Source organism: Prinia subflava, chromosome 19, assembly GCF_021018805.1.
Source record: "Prinia subflava isolate CZ2003 ecotype Zambia chromosome 19, Cam_Psub_1.2, whole genome shotgun sequence".
Classification (NCBI taxonomy): Eukaryota; Metazoa; Chordata; class Aves; order Passeriformes; family Cisticolidae; genus Prinia; species Prinia subflava.
In genome coordinates, this window is record NC_086265.1 from 2,243,343 (window position 1) to 2,257,487 (window position 14,145).

Below are 14,145 nucleotides of genomic sequence, written 5' to 3' on the forward strand. Positions count from 1 at the left end.
TGAGGCAGGTTAATGGAGACATGTTGCCATGAATTTTCCTGGTTTGCTGAGCGTTCATATTAAAGGAGAAACGTGCAGTTTCTCACGCTGGTGAATTGTAAACACAGGACCATGTTTTGTAAATACTGGCAATGTTATGAACTCTTTCTCCAAGACAAGGGGAGGTTGAATGACAGCCTCCTGGACCAATGTGACAGGAGAGGTGGCGATACCCTTCTCCAATCCATGGTCACCTTGACACAGATATATAATGGAAAAATAAACTAAGGGCAGGGTCTTCTGCCCTGCTGCTGTTGTTGCACCCAAATCTGTGTCCCCAGTCTGTGTTCCTGGTTGGGCCTCCACGGTGATAGAGACAGGTTTCTTTTTGAGCCAGCCTTAGTCTCAGTTCTTTGGATTTACTGCAGCAAAAACATCATGCACAGCCTGCTCCAGCCAAGGTTCTTTGATATCATAATGGCTCCACTTTTCCCCCCACTTTTGGCAATGAATAATAGTTTGAAATAATTGTTTTCATGGTTTTTGAGCTACTGAAAGTGTGTAGAATGACTTCAAGATGATTGTCTCTTCACTAAACCTCATAGTGGAGCTCTCAAAACAGGGACTCAAACCAAACCCTCCACACATTTTGTTAAATGTGGACTTCCTGTGGGAACTCCTCCTCTAGTTCCAGTTTTCTAGGATGTTGCAAGTTAGGTTTTTCCATGTTTAAACTTTCATGGTGATGTAACTTCTGTGAGACTAGAAAAGCAAAAACAGCTGACTTCTCGTGACAGCAGGTAACATGAGAATGAAGTTTGTTGTCAGGCAAAATGGGAACTTCTTTCTCCTGCCTCACAACCTAAAAGGATGTGAAGGACTGAGGAGTGAAACGTGGCTGTGCTGATTAGACCTGGCCTCAGAGCAGTCATTACTGAATATTGCATAAATTAAAGGGTGGCATCATCAGCCTGAGGTCTTAATGAACACAACTGAGGGCGTTTTGATGCAAGCACTGATGTGTTGCTGTTCTCAGGTTTGATCATTCCTGCAAATTGTGTGTCGCCCCTCGTGAACCTCCTGTCGACATCCGACCAGTCGCAGCAGCTGGCAGTGCAGCAGCAGCAGATCTGGCAGCAGCACCACCCCCAGAGCATCACCAACCTCAACAACGCCTGAGAGGACAAGCTACAGGTGTTGACTTGGGTGTTTGAGGAAAAGGCTGTAAAAGCATATCACTTGCATAAAAATCAGGGACAGATTCCAAAGAAATATAACTTTTTCAGTTCAGTTGTGTCTCGAATACTTTGGGAATAAAGAGATCTAAAAAGGTTGGTAGAACTGAAAGCCAGCAGCTGTTTATGGTGGTGCATCTGTCTTTCCTTATGCTCTCTGTAGTGCTTCCTGTTTGCTTTTACTTTTGGCCTTTTAAGCTACAAACCACAATTTGTTTGAAAATGCTTGAAAATCCCCAGGCAGGCTTTATTTTTATCTTGTCATACAGTGCTCAGGGTTTAACGCAGTGCATCGATGCCATTGCTGTGGGAGATCTCGAATGCATGTATTGAGTATATATATAGAAAATATATATTGGGTTTTTCTCTTCGATTTGAGTTTATAAAAGCATGAAACCTAGAGGTTGCACATCATGCATTCAGGTTCCTTCCCAGTTTCTGTTTGACAGTGCATGTCTTTGGAAACGGGCATGGACAGCATAAACACACGAGGCAGGAATTCAGAAACACAATCTTAGTTGTACAGCATTGGTTATTGCATTTTTATAGTGTTTATACCCAGGTGTTGCATTTTTTCTGGTTCTCTCCTGGGAGTTATATATTTGAGTCTACAACATGTTCTTTTTGTGATAAACATCTTAAATTAAAATTAGTTCATTTTTAATGTATTAATGGTATTCCTAATGTGTACTGCAAAGATGGCTGGATGCCTGTTTTCCTTAAATTGAAGCATTTCCTTAATCTGAGGTGGTTATGGAAACTTAAGTGCAAATTCACTTCCATCTCGCATACAATCTTATATTTTTTACTTCATTAACGTAATTTAATTTGTCACTTGTAAGATGAAACCTTACTTGAGCTGTAAATTAGAGAATGGGAAACACTTGAGGGTTCCGCTGTATGTGCTGTTTCTGTTATGTTTAATATGTTGTAAGACATTGTAGAGTTTATCTGGAGCTGTTTAAAAGAAATTGTAATGTACAAATGTGAATAGTCACTTATCTATAATATGGGTAAGTTTTGTTTTGCCTATAATAGTAGATGTTTATAAGAAAGTGAAGGACAATGTTTGTCATTTCTTGCTTGCACAGGTTGCACTATTGAAAAATTGAGATTGTATAAACCTGTCCAAAAAACTACAAGATAATGATCTTGTAGATGTCAAATAAAAGTTATTGTACTAACAAGAAGTGGAGTCTTGTTTAGGCAATCACCATATTCCAAAAAAACTAACAAGTCTGTACAATTGGAATTGGACAGGACTTGGCATGTTCCAGGCTGCTCTAACCAGGCTTCTGTCTTGCAGCCCGAACCTCTCAGCTCAACTCGCTAACGAGGCAAGAACTAAACTCTGTCTGCAGCTCCGTGTGTGCTTAAGGAAGGCTCAGTTCCAGAGCAGGGTGGCTGCAGGGTCAGGGAGAGCAGGGCTGCAGTTGCAGGCGAGGTTGAATTTCCTTATGGAATTCCTTATGAATTTCCACATGGAATTGCTGCTCTGGGGCTGCGCTAACGCTCCCTGTGCCAGCAGCAGCTGGGGGTGCTCACCGAGCCCTGCCTGGCAGGGAAGGTTTGCCCGCTTCCCTCAGCCCCAGCCTGCAGTGCTCAGGAGGGGTGAATCCCCTGCTCGTGCCTGGGATAACTGGAAATGCAGATCTGGAATAAATCCACGCCTGCTGCCCCTGTCTCAGTGCCTGGAGCGCAGGTGCTGGGTGTGAAGGATCCTCAGTGTGCAGGGCAGGGACCTGAGCGCTGCCACAGCGCTGGGAGCTGACCATGCCCTGAGCTCTGGAGCACAGAGTGAGGGGGAGGCTGTTCTGTGCTCTGAACCCACCAGGGGCTGTGTTTGGCACCCACTGCAGGAGCAGGGCTGGGATTTTGAGGAGGGTGTTGACAGATCAGTCCTGCAGCAGGCAGCCAACCAAACACACAGGCTGTGTGTGGACTGCCCTGTCTCTCTGCTTAATTGTTGTTTGCTGGAGAACCTTCTGCCATCTGAGATGGTGACATAGCATTTTAGGTCTTGATTCTCAGTAAAATACTTCTGGAAGCGGTAGATTCACAATTAGTGATTTTGAATTTTTTTTTAATTAATGATTTAAGTACACTCAGTTCCTAAGTGCTCTTCTCAGCCTGGTGTGCTCACTTTGACTGTTGGGATGAGCAAATCTGATAGTCCCTGTATTGATGAGCAAACCACACTGTTTTGCTTCAACCTTTTAAAAGTTCCCATGGACTTGTGTTCCCTGGAGGGGAAAAAAGCTGGCAGTGCTTCCAATATCCATAGGAACTGTTCCTGTTCCAGAAATCCATTCCTCTACTTGCTCTTCTTTGCCTGCTCCTTGCACCGTCACTGCCTTGGCTTTGTATCCACTTACTAACACAGCTGCAGCCACGGCTCTGGACTGTTGTGACATCTTGAAAGTTAACATCAAAAAAGATAAAGCAGCCTCCAAGCCACAGCAACATTTTTCTCTCTTGAAAATCCCTACTTGGTGCTTGGGGTGTGGATTTTGGTATTTGTTCCCTGCATGAGCTGCTGATAAAGCTTGGGGAAAAAGGGAATATAAATTGCCCTGGAATGGGGTAAGAACAGTGTCCCTTTGCAGCACTGCCCATGAGACAAACATCCTCCTGGGGAGGAAAAAAGACCAATTATTACATCATAAATTGCCAGGCAAGGCTGGTCTCTGAATTTTCCTGCTTGTAGGGTATTGATCTGCTTTGTAAAAAATGAAATACAAAACGCTTTGTACATCTGAAATGGGTATAAAACCTAGAAAGGACAGAAGGCTCTGGGAATGGGTAATGCCACCTGTAACATGCAGTACTGCGTGGATTTTGGAGTTGTGCTATAGGTACATATTTGAGTTGATGTGGGAACTGACAACCCACATTTTGGGTTTTCTTTTCTAACTGTCCCTTGACAGCCACTAAATTATGTCTTGTTAACTAGTTTCATAATTAAGATATGTCTGGCATGATAAATGCAATTATAACCCCCTCTAAACCTCCTTGCAGTGCAAGTATTCCTCTTTTTCCAGTGGCTGTGTGTTGGGAACACACACCTCTTGTAAGGTTCCCCAAAGCTGCGAGTTCTCTGTTCCATGTGTAGTATTTTCTTTGTAAATGGAGAAATCTCTGCAACCTGTAAACGCTTGTTCAAGTGAATTATCAAGGGGTTTTGTATTTTTCTTTTGTGTTTGGAATAACTTCACTCGGCTCCCGGCGCAGTCTGTACATAAATAGAGCCTGTTTGTATATAGAGGTGTTAAAGGCTACTGAATTATTGAATGTAAATAACTCCTGTTTTCCTCTGTGGTTTTTTTCCTCCATGACCTTCCCAAGATGTATTCCTATTTTCTCAACCTGCCACATGGGCAGCTTGTGTGTACTTTGAAATATATATAGAGCATATATAAACCTTCCAGGGTGTGTGTGTACATTGTAGATGTCATGTGTTGTCATCTTTTTTTTTTTTCAAAACTCTGTTGTCTGTCTCTCATGATCCTTTTGATGCTCTGTGGGTTTATTCTGTATTTTTAGTGTAAAATGCATTCCCTTGAGAGAAATGGACCCAGTGTGTTCCAGGGATGCATGTTCACTTCTTAGTGCCTGCATCACAGAAACAAATGTTTGAGTTTTCATGCAGATTGTTTCCTTCAGTCTTTTCAGTATTTCAGAACTTGAGCTTTAATCCTAAAACATCTGTATTTTCTTCCAGTCATTGGTATCTCCGTGCATTCAGGGAGCTCCAAAAATCAGAGTTCTAGAATTTAGTTCTAACATGTCAAAGTCTATTACTGCTTTTACATTAAATGTGAACTGTCTTGAAAGGGCTCTAGAATGGCAGTGCTGGCCCCAGGAGCTGCTCCGGTTGTTGGAAAAGAGTTTGAAAAGCAGTGACTCTTCTTGAGGAGAAAAACAGAAGAAAAGGCTGGGATGTGCTGTTTCTCAGCCCCACTTAAACAGCTGCAGGCAGGTTGCCCCTAAAAGCTTGTGCTGAGGAGAGGGAGATGTAAAAACCTGGAGAGAACTTCCTGGATCTGCTTTGCTTTGCTATTTCTTTATTGGCCCAAAACGATTTCTGATTTAAAGAGGTTTGAGGCACCACTAAGATTCAATAGGAACTGGACAGGGTTGAGGCCAAAACTCTTGACAGAAATTTTTTGCCTGCAGTGTCCTGAACCAATATCCAGGATTCTGTGATCCTGGCAGCCTGAGTGTGAAGGATGCTGAGATGTCTGTGTGGAAACTCAAAGTAAAGCATTTGGTGCACTTAAAAACAGGCAGCTCAACCAAAACACAGACGTGTATTCAGATTTAAGCAGTGTCAATACCTGAACCAAGGTGTGTTACATTTTATTTTGTGAGAGCTGACTTTGGTTGGTGTCTCTGAACTTAGCTGTGCTTAGGGCATCATTTTAGTGTGGGACCTCTGTGGAGGAGTAATTTTCTTACACTTAATTTGTACTGGGAAAGATAGAGAGACATTTCTGCTGCCATTTCTGATGCCATACATATTTATGTCTCTTCTTCCTGGCTTGGAGAAGCCTTGGATAACCAGGAAAATGCCAGCTTTCTTGCAGTCACAGAATCACATTTTTATTTGCCAAGTAATTTGATTTATTTTTCAGTCATTGACATATTGAGTTGTATTGGAGGTGGGTGTTCAGTGCCTCGGCACCTTCCCTGTACCCCAGCCCTGCAATAACTCACTGGGAATCTGCCTCTGCACAAAGGATACACTGATTTTTTGGAACAGGGCTTTGCTGTTATTACTTGTTCAGTCTCCACCTTTGGATTCAGGTGACAGAATCCCAAAGCCACAAAGGATTTCAGCTGAGTTGTGTGAGGTGTTTTTATTGCCTGCTCTGATGGGAACCTTTGCCAAGCTGAAATCCTCCATCCTGCAGCCAGGGGTTGTGCTGTGCCCCGTCTGCACCAAATGTCCCCAGAGCAGCAGGACTTGGAGTGCCTGGCAGTAAAACATCAGCAGTGCTTAGAGAGATTTATACCCCCCAAAATGACAAACTGAAACATGGTGGACTCTCTACTCAGCTCTTTCTGTTTTGGTAAAAAAATTGTTAAATAAACTGATTTTTTTTTCTTTCCCCTTTTAATTTTCTGCTCTGGGACTTGCCCACCGAGTTGCAGGAGTGCCTTTCAGCAGCACATCTACATCCATTAAACACACTCATTGTCACACCATTTTAGGATCCCTCAGAGTGGCAAAAATCCTGTTCTAGTGATCCAAACAGCTTTTCTTTCAATCCACTTGAATCCTGGCACTTAACCTGGTTAATGTCACTGGTTAATTAAACTGTTTTTATTGGTAGTTAAGAGCAGATTCACAACATTCTCAAAGTGCTAATTGTGTTGGGCTTAAAAAAGAGAGGAGGGTTTATAAAATCTGTATCAAGATTGGAAAGTATCAACTTCATATTTTATGCGAAGTATGAAAATAGTTTTCCTTTATCCAAAGAGTTACTCTGGGGTAAACAGACTAATCTTAGTTTAGTACATCACTTAACATTGACTTTTATTCTCATTTTCCCCAAATATGGAAAAGTGATGATGCCAAGATCTCAGCAATAAATGAAGATGCCCAAACCTCAGAATTTAATTATTCATTTTTCACGAAGCAGTAGACTTTGTTCTGTAAGTAAGGGAAAATTTTCTTAAGAGAGGTTTTGGTTGGCTCCTTTCCAGCATGTAAATAATACACCTTAAAAATGCCAGCGAGGCAGCTCGGGAGCTGGCGGCTTCTTCTTTGGAAGTCCAGCTCTGGTTTGAACGTTCCTTCCACGTTTATAAAGTGGAAGAAGTGACTTTGTCTGCTAAATGCACAGAGAATTGCAGGGCATGAAGCAGAGCCAGAGTTAAATCGTAAACCAGGGTGTGATTGAATCCCTCCTGGGTAAGGTCTCCCCTGAAGTTGCTTGGAGGGAATGCAAACGTGGATGGGAGCAATAGAGAGTGAGGATCTGAGCCTGCAGCTGGTGTGCACAATTCCCAGCGTTTCCTCTCCGTGTGGGAAGCCTGGGCTTTGGGGCAGGGCAGAGCTCTGGGATCGGGACCTTCCCGGGGGCAGCTCCTGCTTTAGGGCTCCCCCCGGTTCTGCTGCCCCCGCTCAGGCTGCTGAGCACACACATCCCCCGGCCTTGGCTGCTCCCCGGGGAGGGCTTGGGCACAGCGCTGCTTTCCTCCCCTCCCTGTGTCAAGAGAAAAGCCCATCCCAGCCCCACGGGCTCCTGCAGACGCTGCCACGGCCCGGCCCGGCCTCCTGCAGCCCCTTTGGGGCCTCGGGCTCTGCCCTGGGCTCTCCGCGGTGTTTGATCGCTGGCAGGGCTCGGCCTCTCGCTGCACTGTTTAAATTCCCGACCGAGCCATCGCCTGTCACCGGTGTCTGCCAGGGCTGTAAATCCTTCACATCCGGGCTTGTCCCTCCCTTCTGTGCGAGCGGCTGCCAGGCTGCAGCATCTGCCGGGGCAGCTGCCTCGGCTGCGTGGGGAGGACCCACAGCGTGTCCCCTCCCAGAGAGCTGCGGGGACCCCAGGGCCTCCCTTTTTTTGCTTTTGTAGAGGAAAGAAGGGGTTTTAGGCAGTGTGCTAGGGCAGGGGGCTGCTGTCGCTCTTCAGGTAGAGGTTTAGGCAGAGTTTGATTGTTTGGCTCACTAAAAATATTTTGTGTTTAGCATCACTCTGTCCCACTGCCTCCACTGGGAGAGGGAGCTGGCACTGGAAGACTCTGCACCCACATTCTCACAGGTCTGGGCACAGAGGCTTCACACCAATGGTTCTCATACACAGACACCAGCTTGGCAAGATATTTCATGGCTCTCCCTTCTGCTCTGAGCAGTGTCCTGGGGCAGAGCTCAGCAGACGTGTTGGACTCACCCTGGCACAAGCTGTGTCTGGGCTCTGGGCTGGCGAGGGAAGGAAGTGTCGGGCAGTGCCAGCCGAGGGCTGTGTGGCACCAGCAGAGACACCGAGGGGCCGCCCGTGCCACACGCGGCGCTCCAGGGACTGTGCTGTCCTGTCACTGTGATTTACCTCCTGCTGCTCCTCCTTCCCCCTTCACCCTGCTCTCCTCTCCCCTGCCAACTCTGAGTCGTTTTGAAGCTCCACATTCCTTTCCTCACAGTCATTTCCATTTTCCAGCCCTGGGCTTTGCTTCCACTCTCTCCTCCGCTTCCTTTGCTCAAATGACCAGTAACAAAACAATGAGGGATGCTCCCACCAGGCTGCACGGTTGGTGTTACGAGGAGGATCAGAGGGACAGAGGCGTTTGTGCTTCTGATTATTTGTTTCAGGCATGTGACACTGGTCAGGTGGCACTTGCTTTGCACTCAGATGTGGGGCTTGACCCCAGAGTGTCCCTTCAAGCTGTGCTTTGAGCCTGCAGCTCTCACAGGTGCCACGTGGATGATTATTTCACACGGACAAGGGGTGTTGGACACCAGCCTGCCTGCAGGAATCACTCCAGGCGAGCCAACCCTCGGCTTTGCTGCCGGGGATTCCTGCACTGCCAGACGCAGAGCAGGTTCAGGAGCTTTCCCAGACAGGGCAGGGATGAAAGCAAGTCCGGGGCCTCCTCTGCCCCTGCCAAAGGGTGGGGTATTCCCTGCCCCGGGCCCACCGCAGAGGCGGGGCTGTGCCGCAGCCCGGCAGTGCCAGCTCACTCATTGGCACAGCCTTCAAGGGCTCAGGAGTGGGAGGAAAGCAGGAGTCCAGCCCAGAGGGCAAGAAGGGAGAGTCCTCTCAGGCAAACTGAAGGAATCGGGCAGGGTGGAGCACTCGTTTGTCTGGAAAGATGATGCAGAGAAGCCCTGTAATGTGGGGATAAAGTGATATTCCATCCCTGCAAGCAACAGCAAGGAAGGAGGAGTCCCTTGGCCCAAGCCCCACCATCAGCCCAGCTGCGTGTGCCTTGTGCCCAGCAGGGCAGGGAGAGCTCTCCTCTCCTCTCCTCTCCTCTCCTCTCCTCTCCTCTCCTCTCCTCTCCTCTCCTCTCCTCTCCTCTCCTCTCCTCTCCTCTCCTCTCCTCTCCTCTCCTCTCCTCTCCTCTCCTCTCCTCTCCTCTCCTCTCCTCTCCTCTCCTCTCCTCTCCTCTCCTCTCCTCTCCTCTCCTCTCCTCTCCTCTCCTCTCCTCTCCTCTCCTCTCCTCTCCTCTCTCTGAGGGTGCTCTGTAGTTTTATTTGCCAGTACTTACCAAGAAAAATGAAGCGATTTCATTCCTACTGTAGTATTTCTTTGCTGGTTTTCATTGGAATCTGGGCTGGTTTTGATATTGGTGCCTGGTGCTTGTTTGCCTGGCAAACTGCAAAGAGGAAAACTTTCATTAGAGAGATTCCAGGCCTGTGCTTTTGTGACTGAGGGCTTGGAAACTTCTCTTTCCTTCCCCGTGCTCCTCCAGGGAGACCTCCAGCCAGAGCAGGAGACAGCAGGCTCTCCACTCACACTGTCTCGGAGGTAAACCCAGAGCACCATCAACGCCTCTTTATCTTAAACCTTTCCAGTCCCTCCCGACAGCTTTACAGGTGCTATTTGCCTTTTTTCCTGCTGGTACAGGGCCCCTCGGAGGCAGAGCGTCCCCCTCGGAGATGGAACGGGCCTGGAATCGGCTCCTCAGCCCATAGGGCAGCACCCGTGCGGCGATGCGGAGCAGCTGTCTGCCTGGCAGGGCTGCTCCGCTTGGCAGCCAGACAAAGGGCTCAGGAGCAGGAGGAAAACAAGGCTGGGAGGGAAAGCGGCTCCAGATAATGCGGCATCTGGCCCTGGGAGGAACCATCTCCAAGTGGGGAGCAGGGCTGGGCCGGGAAGAAGTTTGTCAGGGAGGATTTAAGGGGGAAAGCCTGTCTGGGTATCCGGGCTTCCACCTGAACTGGTTGCAAGGCTGTCTGGTGGTGTGGGGCAGGCGCTGCGAGAGGATTTCCTGGGCTGCAGCTGCAGCATTCCTGCACTGGACTCTGTGTCCCAGCCCTCCCTGCACAGGGCTCCTTCCCCTGGAGGGAACAATCCAGAGCTTCCAGGGGGAGTTCAGGTGTAAGAAGGCAACAGGGTGGAGCTGGGGAACGTGTATTTGTGTATTTTTATTCAGGATCAGGTGGGGTTTGTGCATTTTGATGAGGATGGGGCAGTAGGCAGCAAACAGCAGCCAGAAAAGGGCAGATCACAGAGGAGGGACACCGAGGGCTGTCAGCTTTCTCTTGGGAACAAAAAAAGCACGAGGGAAACTTTGTAGCATCAGCAGGAAGCGGTTGTGGGGAACAGAGACGGGAATGTAAGGAGCTGTAGCAAAGCGATAAGAAAGGAGCAACAATGATGCCAAAAAGCATAAAATGCACAATTTTCCCTCTGTGCCAGGGTCCCAGACTGCCCCAGGGGTGTCCTGGGGATGGAAGGGTTCTGCACCAGGAGCTGCTGGCTCATTACAATCCCAATGAGAAAGGTACTCGGCTCTGAAAAGCATCTTTGAAAATGCTGCTTGTTAAAGCTGACACTCCCTTGCCTCCACCACTTGTGCTTTCCACAGAGGTTAAACCTTGCCTTTGCCCAAGACTTAAAAAGTTTAATTTTCAGTCTAGGCCTACCAGAGGCTTTTTGTGTTGGTTGATCTTGTTAGTTGTAGCACCAGAGCAGTTTGGAGACTCGAAGATTAAACTGGTGCTCAGCAACTCAAAGATGCATCTGGTTATTTTATATATGATGCTGGATCACCAGAAATGTGGGGATGAGTATTTGAATATAAACTGCCTCTAGGAAAAGGAACAAACTTCCCACCTCTTTCCCCTTGCTGCTACACGGGGCTCTGTGGTGGGTAAAGGACAGTTAGAATATCCTCAAGTCACTCAATTCATTAAGCCTGACAACAATTAATTACATTGAAATTAATGCGCAAATGTAACGTTTTAAACATGTCAAAGAGATGCTAGGAAAAAAGAGGGTCTTACTGTGCCATCTTTAATTCTTCTCATTGTTGATTTAACCCAAGGTGATAAGGAACACACCTAGTTTGTGCTCTTCATTTGCAGGTCCCCATGAGCGTTACAGCACAGCTCTGTGATGACTATTTCGTTTTGTTTCCAGATAAAAGGGGACAAACAAGTTTGTTTAACAGCATGGCCCAAGGCCCCTGGCTCTGTGGCAGAGCTGCCAGCACCTTCCAACATCCCACTTTGCATGTGTGTTCCTTACACCCTGCCCGAGGGCCATGGCACCGGCCCCGAAGAGCTTTGGAAAGAGAAAACCTCCTTCAGATCAGTCAGAGCTCCGGCTAAGCAGGGGCTGGAGGCAAACTCTGTGGAAACTGTGGCTGCTCAGTATTCCCAGTGGTTTGGGAGGAGCAGAGGTGAGGAAGTCAAACCAGGAGATGGAACAGAGAAAATACCAGGAGAAGAAAGGGGAGTGGGACAGAGTGAATGTTGCAGATATTACACAACAGAGAAGAGGCAGCTGTACCTGGAAAATACATCACCAGAGCTTCTTGTAGTGGCTGCAGAGACAGACATGTCTTCCTGTCCATCCTGCCTTACTGGAAAACAGCAGCTCACACATTTCTTTTAAAGTTAGGTCTTAGTGTGCAGAAGGCTTGCAAATGTCACCGGTGTGAAAACGGCTCTGCTGTATTTCCTGCTCTGTGACTGGGCCACTTGGGGATGAGGAGCTGCTTCTGCTGGCAGTGAACACAACTGAGCCGTCAGGCTGCAGAGCAGGGACCTGCAGCTTGCTGCACCCTGCCTGGGAGCTGCAGCTGCCACACTCGAGGCACAGTTTGCAGAGCACAACTCCAGCAGTGCAGCCCAGCCTGGGACATTAAACAGGTTGAAACCACAGGCAGCCCCTCCAAGGGAGCTCGGCTCTGTGGTCACCGTGCTCAACAGGGCCTCAGCACAACGGTGGTTTTGTTCTTGTGGCCACACCTGGTTCAGAACTGCAGTGAACCCTCAGAGCACATGGCAGATGGGAAGAACTTGCAGGTATTTCCTACCCTGCAGTGAGTCCCAAAAAACCAAGAGTAAAGTCATCTGAAGCTTAAATAGAGTCCGAAGGCAAGCAGTAAGTTTGTTCTTTACCAGAGTCTTGTGTCTTGTGCCACCACTGCTACCTGTGCCCAGAAAACTGCAGGGCAAACATCAGATACCCAGATCTGACACTGCTGGGTTCCTGCTTACACACCAAATGATGCTGCCCTACAAGCCTGGCCATCTCATCCAGCCTGGCCCTCACAGTTTGCTCCAAAGCTCGCAGCGCCTTGTGCTGAAGGAAGAATAATCTTTACAGGACTTCTGCCGTATCCCCTGCCTCCCCATTGGAATACTGAAAATTGTGAAGCTGTCATTATAAAACCTAAGTGGAACACAGGGGTTCTTGCTCCTCACAGTGTTGCTCTGAGCACAGTTCTGCAGAGTTGGTGTAAAGCTGTGAAAAACACGGCAAGCTCGGAATGCTCCCGTTTCGCACTCATTTGGTGTGACTGTAAACAAGCACAGGATGGAAAATCCCAGAGCGGTGTGCAGGACTCCGCTGGCCTTCCAGGACTCAACAGAAAGGCTGTTATTTACAAATCTGGAAGTGAAGCTCTAGGTTTTGCTGAGTTCTCACTCACACGGTGAAGGTTTACCAGTGCAGTCTTTCAGGACTCTAAGAAGAATGACACAGTTGTAATCACAAGCACCAGTGTGAAACTGCTGTCACTGAGCATGTAATTCTGCACCTGGGGCTCTCAGGACCCCTCTCTAACAGACCCGAGCATGGATCAGTTGTAAGGACAGTCAGTGCCAGTCTGGAATTCGCCAGGATCGCTGGAGTTGAGCACTTGGTCTGGAAATAAAATACAAGAGTGTTTCATCTAGTACCAGTCCGAATTTTCAGATGTTTCTTTCATGCAGTGTACAGTCAGTAGGGCATGAGCTGGGGGCTCAAAGGCTGCTCCTTTTTTCCCATTCTCCCTTAATTCTCCTTTATGCAGAGGAAACCATCTGATTGCTTTGTGTCTCCGTGATGGAGGTGTTACCTGCGTTCCTCTCCAGGACCGTCCACTCTGGGCCTGGATCAGTGTCACTGACAAGGAATGTCCCCTGATTTCCACATTCCTGAAGAAGCAGGATCAGGCTCTCCGTGTTTGCTGTCACCGGCATAAAGAGCAGGATGAGCCCATGGACAGACACTGAGTAGGACATGCAATAAAACTACCAGATCTCAGAGTGGCTGCTGGTAAATTATACCTGGGGGTCTGATCTGGTGGGTCTCAGGCTGAGCTGTGCACCTAAGGAGAGATTGTCCAGATCCCAAGCAGTTTTGTTGGGATAAATCTAGAGTAACTGAACAATTTTCGAGTGTATTTGATATTAATTGACAGAAGGAGCAAACCTGAATATCTTGCAGTGAAAAGGATGAGTTCTGATGGCAGATGCATGCTGGAAAGCTTCATCATTTAACCTGATTTTTTTTTTAATTTCGCATTTTGGTGGGGAAGTTTTACTGCTGCTTGCAAGCAGAAAATGTGTCAATTGTCAACGAGATTCATATTTTTTTAGTCCCTCAGAAACTGCAATCCACGTTAGTCTTCCACTCTCAAGTGGAGAGAACCAGCGGTTTGAAAAAAAAAAAAGAAGAAATTAAAAAAGGACTTTTTTTTTTTTTTTTGGCGGCATCTAGGGGTGGTGGGCGAGGAAAAAAAAATATTTTGGAATTATCAACAGGTATTTTCCATGGAGATTGGCGGCGGGGGGAGACGGAGCAATGAACGCGGGGTGAACGCCCGGCCTGAGGTGAGGGGGAGGCGGGAAGGCGGCGGCGCGCGGGCCGCCCTGAGGGACGCCCGTGCCTGACAGGGGCCGCCGCCCGCCGCGGGCACGGCGCGGCCAAACCCGCAACTTGTGCCAAAACTTTGCGAAGTTAATTAAAACAAACCCCCCCCTCCAACACAC

At 47.8% G+C, this 14,145-nt stretch overlaps 1 protein-coding gene and 1 long non-coding RNA gene across 3 annotated transcripts in view; one reads left to right on the top strand and one right to left on the bottom strand.

The window, feature by feature from the left end:
• The window catches only part of SBNO1 (strawberry notch homolog 1), a 31,396-nt gene extending 26,735 nt beyond the window's left edge, over positions 1 to 4,661 (top strand). For both annotated transcript variants that reach the window (XM_063415899.1, XM_063415900.1), the window contains exon 32: positions 1,016 to 4,661. In XM_063415899.1, the coding sequence (XP_063271969.1) occupies positions 1,016 to 1,158 (143 nt within the window). In that variant the 3' untranslated portion in view covers positions 1,159 to 4,661. The remainder of the gene's footprint in view (positions 1 to 1,015) is intronic.
• On the bottom strand, positions 1,111 to 14,108 carry LOC134560191 (uncharacterized). The gene is made up of 3 exons (XR_010082689.1): positions 11,675 to 14,108; positions 9,426 to 9,533; positions 1,111 to 9,042 (listed from the first exon to the last, which is right to left on the bottom strand). It is a non-coding gene; the product is annotated as an uncharacterized LOC134560191 (long non-coding RNA).
• Between the last annotated feature and the right edge of the window lie 37 nt (positions 14,109 to 14,145).